The sequence below is a fragment of the Ceratosolen solmsi genome, unplaced genomic scaffold (genome assembly GCF_000503995.2).
Source record: "Ceratosolen solmsi marchali unplaced genomic scaffold, CerSol_1.0 scaffold11, whole genome shotgun sequence".
Classification (NCBI taxonomy): domain Eukaryota; kingdom Metazoa; phylum Arthropoda; class Insecta; order Hymenoptera; family Agaonidae; genus Ceratosolen; species Ceratosolen solmsi.
In genome coordinates, this window is record NW_011948416.1 from 9,811,849 (window position 1) to 9,822,313 (window position 10,465).

General features: G+C 42.5%; 1 protein-coding gene across 1 annotated transcript in view; it reads right to left on the reverse strand.

The window, feature by feature from the left end:
* LOC105359506 (lamin-C) overlaps positions 1-10,465 on the reverse strand; it is a 17,234-nt gene that overhangs the window by 1,976 nt on the left and 4,793 nt on the right. Inside the window, exons 3-5 of the mRNA XM_011496120.1 lie at positions 916-1,228; positions 363-655; positions 70-264 (exon numbers count right to left, since the gene is read on the reverse strand). Of these exons, the coding sequence (XP_011494422.1) occupies positions 70-264; positions 363-655; positions 916-1,228 (801 nt within the window). The remainder of the gene's footprint in view (positions 1-69; positions 265-362; positions 656-915; positions 1,229-10,465) is intronic.

Here is a 10,465-nt window from a genome sequence, read left to right on the forward strand (position 1 = left end):
GAGGGGGAGGGGGAGGGGGAGGGGGAGGGGGGGTGATGGTGATGGTGGTTAGTGGGCGCGCGTCATTACCTGGCCTCCTCCGACTCCAGCAGTTTCCTGTAGGCCGCGATCTCGAGGTCCAGGGCTACCCTGATGTCCATGAGGTCCTGATACTCTTGGAGCTGCTGGGCCATCTCATCGCGCATCCGGGCCAATTCGGCCTCGAGCGCGGCCAAGTTTTCCGTGTGACGGCCCCGCTCGATCTCCCGTAGGTTCTCCAGCTCCCTGAAAGTCAATGGACGATCCTCGTTAATTTTCTATGGCCAATCAGCGTCGACGCCTCGACGTCCCGATAAATAACTGGATGATAATGTTCGGCTGACCTGATACGGGCATTGAGGGCGTTGTTGGCTGTCTCGAGCTCGTTGATCCTCTGGTTAAGGCCCTCGATCCTCGTGCGCGTCTGCCTCAATTCTTCGACAGCGAGGGTCGCCGCGCCGCTGTTTCGCTGCGCATGCGACGTCAGATTCTTAATCTTATTTTCGTACAGCATCTCGATCTCCTCGCGATTGGCGCGCATTTGGGCCTCGTATTGATCGCGTAACTCCTGGAGCGACTGCTGGAGCTTGGCTTCGTACTGCTCCGCCAAACGTCCATCGATCTCCGAGATCTCGACCTGCTTCAGGCATAACGTGACGACAAAAGGACGTGACGTGACCATCAAGAGATATTTATAGTGGAGGTTGGGGGAGGGGGGAGGTTGGGGGTAGGGGAGGGGTGGTGTTGGATCATTGTCCGTTGGTATTTAACGGGGATGGAATTATTGGTGGTGGGTGGCTGCTCGTTAAAGTAAACGGGGTTAGTGAAGCAATGGAATTTACAATGGAGCCACCCGTACGACACACCCGATATAAGATAAAAAGAGTTCAAGCCGACCTGGCGCCTCGTCCGGGTCTCGGTGAGCTCCTGCTGGAAGACTTGATCCTTGAAGCTTATATCCTCTTTCAAGCTCTGTATATGGTTCTCGAGGTCGATGCGCTGGAGGGTCTCCTCCTCCAGGTGCTTGCGGGTGTCCTCGAGGAGCGCAGTGAGACGCTCTACCTCCTTCTCGAGCTCGCGTTCGCGCTCCGAGAGCTTCTTGCGCTCGGCCTGCGACTGGTTGAACTGCGACTGGAGTTCGTTGCAGCGTGACTCGTAAAGGATGAGATTGCGCTCGGCTATCTGCAGGTCCTTTGTCTTCTTGTCGAGCCTGCAACAAGTGCCAAAGCCAAGCGTGAGCGCGCCAATTTCCCTTCGACCTGCACCTGCACTCGCTCTCTCTCTCTCTCTCTCTCTCTCTCTCTCTGACGCAAGCGACCGACTCTTCAAACAGATCCCGAAATTTCGATGACTCTTGGCGCGATCAGGTGGTCGTGGTTTTTGCCAAAATCAAGTTTGCTAAAGAAAAATTAGGTCGCTGTTTAGGCAGTAGATGTTCGATTCTTGTATGTGTGTGTGTGGGGGGGGGGAGTCAGCACAAAATGCATTGATTTCCACAGTTTGATCATGGGGCTTTATCGATCCGCTTTGATTTCATAGGAATTGGCAATCGTTAGTGAAATGTGATAAAATCGTCAGCCTGGGTAGCGAAGATTGTACAAAGTGGATTATGCATTTAGTTATCGAAACATTCTTTTCAGCGTAATTTTCTTAATCCCGTCTCCTTGAACGCAATGCGTTTTTCGAGGCGCAAATTCATTTTACCCGCTCCTCTATTAAAATGATATAAAATATTCCCTTATTAGAAAGGGGTGGAAAGAAGAAGAAAAAAAAAAAAAAAAAAAAAAAAAAAAAAAAAACAAGCAAGAAAAAGAAAGATGATTTCAAACTGCTCAAAGAATAAGAATACAACGATTGTTGTGAAATAGTATTGTCAAACTTTAATCGTCGAGACATTAGGACAGCCGTAGCTAAATAACAATACGACGACGACGACGACGATACTTTCCCCCACTTAAACACTCTATTGCCTAGTCGATAAGAGCGATAAGAATAATAAATAAACACGCCGAGATTTTCTTTATAAACTCATCGCCAACGGGTCTTGCCGCCACGATAAAAACTCATATGTCTCGCGGCTTATTACAATGTAAAACAATAAAAGGCGAATAAGCGGATCGAATGCCAATAAGAGCGGGACAAAAGATTCCGAAAAACTTGTCGTCGTGCACAACACGTCGACCCTGATGGGCCAATAACCTCGAAGGGCATCGTGGATGCTCGAGGGCTGTCGTTCGCCTCTTGGCGGCTGGGCGCGAGAAACCCTCAAGTTCAAGGGCCAAAGCATCGATCGCTTCGTTGTTCGTCGTCGAGTTTAGGAGCGGGGGAGCGAGGGTGCGAGGGTGCGAGGGTGCGAGGGTGCGAAGGTGCGAGGGAGCGGACTCCTGGTCGTGGTACGACGTGGATACGAGTGAGGTGAGAGGACTCATGGGTTTTTCCTCCGACCTCTCGTCGCGCTCTCGCCCCGTAAAACAATGTATTTGGCGCGTAAGGAGGAGAGGGCTGGGATGCGCTGCTCAATGATTATTGCGATTGCGACTGTGACGATTGTGACGATCATCCGGTGCTTGCCTCTGGCGGGCTAATCATAGAAAATTGGTGAGTGAATGTTGCTTCGTTTTGACCTCTTGGCCGAGTGGGGAGGGGAACTTTGCTTTGCTTCGCTGTACTTTCGTTCTCGTGACAAATGATCCGCCGGGAGAGGACGATACGATGCCTTGAAATTTAGATTAATTTCTCACCACCACCACCACCACCACCACCACCACCACCACCACCACCACCACCACCACCACCACCACCACCACCACCACCACCACCACCACCACCACCACCACCACCACCACCACCACCACCACCACCACCACCACCACCACCACCACCACCACCACCACCACCACCACCACCACCACCATAAGAGCCACGCGCTTTTTTCGAATTAAGGATACTCGATCGTCGCATTGGCGCGAAACGAGGAAAGGCTGGGAGTGTTCGACCGATGTACACGTGGAGTGGTGCACTGGTAATGGTCTAGCGGACCGACCAAGGGGTAAATCACCGGAACATTTGACGCTTTAACGAAGAAAGAAGGAAGAGCACTTTGTCCTTGAGGAAGCTACGGAGCCGCGTTGAAGGTCGGGAGAGGGCAAAGGGGTGGGATAGGTAATAGTTGTTAAAAAGGCGATGTCGAAGAATCGGGGCTCTCCCGTGTTCGTTGCTACGTACATAATCCTTGGCCCACTGATCCATTAGGATCGCGGCACGGATTACGGGGAGAGAAGGTGGAGGAGGACGACACGAATAACGGACGGGTGGGTGGGCTGCTGTCTCACGTAAATCGAGGGTTCATGTATTTTTTATTATTATTTTTTGCAATAAACTTCTAGGCCGAGGCTGTGGCGGTGACATTAAATTCTTCAAGGACGACGACTATCTGGATAAATTACGGGACGAAATGGGCTGCTCGCGTGTCTGCATTTAAAAGCCAATGCCGTTGTATCATTGTTTATTGTACAAATGAGATGCATATCGATGCGATAGATGGCAATAAAATGTCAATTTATTTGTTAATCATTTAGTCGCTTTTGTATCATAATGGCGCAATTAATGCCCATCCATCAGGACATTTTAACCGTCTGATCTAAGGATAGAACGTAATAGGGAGCAGAGAGTCGAAACATTTGGTAAAGCGACGATGATAGCGCACACGACATTATAATGTTTTAACGTTTCAATGTTTTGCTTTAAACGAGATTTTGAAATTCATTGAGAAGCGAGGCGGGTCGATCCAGGTGGCAAAAATTTGTATGAGCGATCGAAGGATAATTTGCAAGAGACACCGAGCTGCAATTGTACTCAAACCTCTTTGACAGGAGGAAAATGCTCAAAGTGACTTTTCTCGCGCTCGTCCTTTATCCCATATCCCGCCTACACGAGTCTCGAGTTCGAACCTCGTTGGTCATCATCGGCGTCGTCGAAGCTTCTCATTATGAAAGTAAGAAGAGCCCCCCCCCCCCCAGTTACAATCCGAGAGCAACGAGCGAGCATCGCGGTTCGACTCCAGTGCGCATCTCGTCTCGAACGAAGCGCGTGACGACCTCGGCTAGATCGAACCGACGATGTAGTCTATTCCCGTATGTCACTTGGACACGCGTCCGTTTCTATTTTCGCTCGGGCTCTTCGGCTCCCGCTCCGACCCACATCGAGAATTATTTTATTTCACTCTCGCCTTGGCTGTTGCGTTGCATGTGTGCGGCCCAAGAAGTCTTTTCACCGGCTCACGGGAATAATGATGGCCCGATCGGGGTACCGATTTTGAATGCAAATTGGACGTTCGTCGTTCGTCTCGGACGTCTCGGACGTCGCGGACGTCGCGGACGTCACGGCCGAGCTCAGTAGGGTCGAAAATGTGAGAACGAAAATGATGTTTTGAGGCTAATTTAATGTTGGTAGGCAGGCAGGCGCACGAGTCTCGAGGATTTTTCAAATTCAACCACCACTACGCTATATTTACGATATTTACTTAATAATGCTCGGTCAATGGGCGACTTATTAAGATGAAAATTTTTAAAATGGCTGCAACCCCCCTCCCCCATATACGTATATGTAGAGTACGGTCGCTCTTAAAACTCTCTCTACTCTCTTTGTCATATTTTAATTTAAATATTTGTTCATCGACTCCCAAGTTCACTTATTTATATCGGATTTATTTTCAACGTACGACGGTGATTTTGTTTATATTACGAGGATAAGCCTCGATTATTATGTATTTTACAACGATTGCCGAGATTATCTATCTATATAAACACGAGATTGTTTTTTTTATCGACTAATTCTTCAAATCGAATAAATACGTTTCGCGAGAATATTCGACGTGCCGGTTATATTTTTTCGCATTTATTTGTACAATAAATCAATGCTTTTGCAAAGCAATCTAGAGTTTTACTATCATGTATTAATTATGCCATTTGGTAATTTTAATGAAAAAACTTAACGACGTTGAACGGGGAGAGGGAATGGGTGGCTAAATAATACAGCATATTAATAATAAATCAAAGGGAATAGAAATGAAGTGAGGCGAGACAAAATTGAAATTTTCAATTTCTCGACACAAATCGCTCGTGTGTAGTCTTGGTGTGTTGTCTAATCGATTCGACACATTTAAAACTCATCGACTCAATATTATGTCAATGTTTGAACAAAGTTCATTCGCATAATTCATAATCTTGCTATTTACTGTCGTATTAGCGTCGCGTATTGTGAAATGTATGTCGAATTTTCAAGGCGAAATGGATAAAGAAAAACAATAAACGATAAAATGAAAAAAAAAACAGTGGCTCGACAAGCCTCCAACATCAGACAGAAAACGAGCGGACACGAAACATTCTATCCTCCTTCTTGGATTTTCATTAATTTCCGCTTACGCAATCGCATACTATTTTCGCGCGTTACGATCCGCCACCTCGGCGTCTATCTGTCATGTATCATCGTTGCACAAATCATATTCGTTCCAAAGTGAAATCGTAGGAACTTTGGTGCAAAACTTTTGCGACCAAATCGACAGAATACAATGAGCATGCACGACCAACGCAATCGACCAAATTGTTCGGCTCTACTTGACAATTGAAATTCGAAACTCACGCTACGTGCACTTTTGATTTGAATGTCATATGCTCTCGCTCGCTCACACGCGCGCGCGCACACACACACACACAAAAAACAAGAGTACTACCACCGTGCTTTCGTATTCGATTCGCATGACATTATTTTTTAATGCAACGTACTAGGCTGACGAAACTTGCTTCTCCGTACCCCATGAACATCTGCACCGCAGAACATCTCAAAGTATTAAGCAACAATGTTCATATCCAAGTCCTTATTGTTAATCATAAGTTCCTCCACTAAATTCAATGAATGTGAAATAGTTGTGTCTAAAAAATCTTAAAGCAATATCATATGACTCACACAAATATTGTAAAACAACTCTTTTAAAATCCGTCTCTCATCTTCGCTATCGATAAAAAGTTTCAAAATGACATGGCTTTTAACAGGCAAATAGAAAATTTTGGCTTTTTATCCATAAATTCGCCCCTAATTTCTCGCACTCCGACTCCCTCTGGCTCGCAACGATAAATAGAAAAATTTCATTGGCATCGCGTAGAAGCAAAAAAAAAAAAAAAAAAAAATTGTTCGCCTCCTTGGAGTAACGACGCCGGGAGATCGAAACTTCGTGGTCGCTAGGCAAAATAACACCTCCCCCTCCCTGCCAACCCCGCGAACCCCACGCCCAACGAAAGCCGAAATAACCGAGACTCAGCGGGAGATAAGATGCAGTCGCGCGTGAGAGACGTCGGTCGCGTTCTCGAGGTCAAGTGCGACTGTGCACCGCCGACCGGCTCTGCTGATTCCGGCACCGGTTTCAGTCAGGACGCGAGGATTTCCGGGGGTTGGCTGAGAGAAGGATAATCTCGACACGAACGGGTTATACGAGAGAACTTCACCGCGGCAAAACCTTCTTATGTAATTACGTTGTGCAAGGACGAAATTTCGTAGTAAACTACGATCACGCACGCATACACAACGATTATTATTATTATTATTTATTATTATTTATTATTATTATGATTAATATTATATGGAGATATAGTTTTAAGCGTTTGGAAGTTGGGAATGAAGAGATTAGGAGGTCCGTGAAATATGCGACCCTGTTCTCTTGGCATTGTCAGCTACACCTATCGTGCGAATCGATTTGCTCGGTTGCCGAAATGAATCACAATTGCTTGGAGAGAAATATAAGGTTTAAAAGAAGAAAGAAAGAGGGAAAGAAAAATAAGCTCTTCCATTAAGTGGATTTATTTTTCTTCAGCACGAGATTGGTGTAGGTAATGAATAAAGGCTTATGCCGTTTCTGCGCTTTTTATACCCGTAAAAGTTTCAAGTTACAGCGGAATTCAAATTACTTAGATAAGATACGATGCTCCGTTTATCAGCGAATAGTTTTAATATTAAATAGTTAATACAAGCGATAAGATAGGAGGTAGAAAGCGCAAAAATGTACGAAAAGCTTGTTAAACGAAAGAAACGTTTGAAATTGCTTGAATGAAAAGGAGAACGACGAATCTAGTTCACCGCGGCATGTTTAAAGGAATTATTTAACGATCGAATTTCAATGTCTAATTATATATTATATTTTTACTGCTCTCGTAGGCAAAATGCGTGTGCATAGGTTTGGAGTGAGGGAATGAATCGATGAGGCGGGACTATATAAAATATATATAAACTTCGACTTGGAAACACGTCGCATTACCACGATTCGTAGAAATAATGAGATATTTTTTCCTCACTTATCTAATCGTAATACAAGTTCTATTGGCATCGTAAAGGTTAAGCTTCGATTATTGAAAAAAAAATTATTGGATTATAATATAATGCTTAAGTTATCTCATGAGTTTTCTATCGATCGCGCGTTCTAACAGCATTTAGAATTATTTAGAGGAAAAAAAAAAAAAAAAAAAAAACCATTCAATTTAACGACGATGGTAATGTTAGCCGTTTCATTAAACCGACGAAATAGTCAAATATCAATAGATTTTTCGATAATTCGATCGTAAGCGATCGATTGCTCTCAATTTTCGACTCCCGATTTTTCTCAACGATCGACAATGCCAATCATTAAGCCACGCGACTAACTATAATCCAATGCTTTTGAGGTTTCATTTTGCTTTATTGACAAAATAGTCGATATCGTTTATGCTCAACACCACAATGTACTACGATAACATTAAATTATAAACATTATAATACAACGCGCGATAATGACTAATTGCATATTTTGATTAATAATAAGTTTCTTGCTGTATGCCGTACAATGCTTATCGATACAATTAACCAATGATTAAAAAGTCAAAAAAAAAAAAAAAATTTCTTCCCACATATTGTCTTAATCGATTAAAAAATTTATTCTTAAAAATTACTAATCTTTCTCCAATAAAGTTTGTACTTTATATTACGCAGGCACATATACCTATGCGTCTCCTTGAATTGTATTTTCTGGGGAAAAATAAAAAAAAAAAAATCATATGTCAAGCGTATTATTTAAATTATTGCTCCGAGTAAAATTACGAGTACATTCAAAGTTATTATTATTTATAGAATGTAGACAGACATTCTTCGTTCGATCGTCGTTAAAGTATCTTCGCTTCAACGAGATTGTATCTTATAGCTCCGCCATTGAGATTAAAGAATCCTTGAACTTAACAATTTTTATTAGATTCATCGCTGATAGCAACCTATCGTTATAAATATCGACTATCAAGGCGTCCGAGGGAGGGAGGGAGGGGGGGGGGAGAGGAATTAAAAAAAAATTATCGTCTTAACGTTCTTCGGCTAATGGATTGATTTTTTTTACACTATAGACATATCGATAAAATGAAACTTTTCTAGTGCGAATAGTATATTGTTGTCAACGATATTCGGTGGTGAATTTGTTTTTTTTTTGAAAATTTTTATTTCATTGACTTTGCTCACACATTACGATAAATGCTGAAATAGAGGCTGCTATTAAATGCAATCGTTTCTTTAAAAAGAATCATAGTCTAAAAATACATAAGCCTCGGAGAGTGACGACGGCACATTTTCAGAAAAATTGTAAACACCAGTAAAAAAAAAAAAAAAAAAAAAAAAAAAAAAAAAAAAAACATGCTAACCTTGAATTACCATAGCCAAGCCAACGTTTACGCTATAATCGGCAGACTATATAACCCGCGTTATTTGAAATTAAATCGTTCATCAAGTTAATAAAAGCAAATTAAACTTACTAATGTACGTGTGTATTAACGCGCATTGTACAAATCTTTAATACATTTCACCTGTTGGTAGGAGGGCGAATGTCCTTGAAAACCGGGACGATCGCGCGCCCGTTAAAAGGAGAAAACTAGAATGCGGTCAAAGACCTGGAAAAGAAAACGAGGATCCTCCACGTCTTCGCTTCGAGTCACCTCGATTGATATTCCTCCTCGGACGCTAGAATCCCCCTACCTACACAGCATGCACTTTTGGGATATTACCGGCTTCGATAGGGGTAAGGAGCAGCAGCATCGCTTTTAGATATCGCGTGGACTTTAAAGATCCCCCGAGGTATCTTCAGAGGACCCACAGAGACTTGGATTTGAGCGGATGTAATGGCTAGCAGATATAGGCGGTGATATCATTTTGCGCTCATTTTTCTCGCTTCGCGGACCTGTTTTACTCTCAGAGTTTTTCTATCGACGATTAGCCAGAGCGCGCGCGCATTCGCGAGATTATGACTCATGACTTTGCGTTTTAGCAATGGCCGAATTAGCAGGTTGCGCGGGCTTATTGCCACGATATCGACGCTTCATTGTTAATAGCGAGTCGAGCTTTAAAATCCCACCTGTCAGCGATAAAAATACATTCTCCTCCCTGTCCAGCGAGTTTGATAAGGGAAACAAAAACAAAAACAAAAAGAAAGAAAGAAAGAAAGAAAGAAAGAAAGAAAGAAACAAACAAACGAACGAAACAATAATAATGCACTCCCAGATAATGCGTTACTATACTTTTAATTCTACCATTTTCTTCGAGGGCGCGATGCATAAAAAGTGGCTTGTTTAATGCAATTACTGCAATTACTTCAGAGTGTAATCAAGTCCCTTGACTCGCGGCTCTCTTCAACATCTGTAATTGAGAAACCTCACCCGCATGCGAAACATGAATGCATTTAGTTTGCAAAATGCATGACAGACAATGAAATTCCTACATTTTTATATGAAACATTATTGATTTAGAGAGAAACGAGTCGAGGATTGTATATTCAATATCTTTAAATAATTCCAGTCCGATGGTGCTCGAAATTCATTCGTCGCTGCTCGTACTGAGAGCGTTTGTGGAAAAAAACAGGTTATCTTATTTATTTATTTTTTCTTTTCTTTACGCCCTAAATGCGCATAATCGTGCTGTTTCGCCATCAACGATTGCACGAGAATATTATAACGAACGTATATAAACGGGCTAATCCAGTGTATCGTTAACTTCATTTAAGTCGATAAAATTATTTTTTTATTCACTCTCTAAATAACTCATTTGCTCCAAATAAGCGCAATTTGTGTATAAAATTTTCATCTAATTTTCATCGAATCTCCAGCACGTTTGTATGGTTTTCCCATCAGCTTGCATACACTTATGGCAATATTTGTACATTAAGTTAACATTGAAAAATATTTCAAGATCACCTCGAAATATCTAGGAAAATTGCAATAGACTATATCATTCGCTTCCATACTTATAATTTCAGCATATTATTAAAATTCTGTTGGGTCACGCGGCAATTTTAATCGACATTTTGGTATTACAAAACAAATAATCACCCGTTGGCAAAAATGCCACCGCTACTTTTCTATATATATATATATATATATATATATATATATAT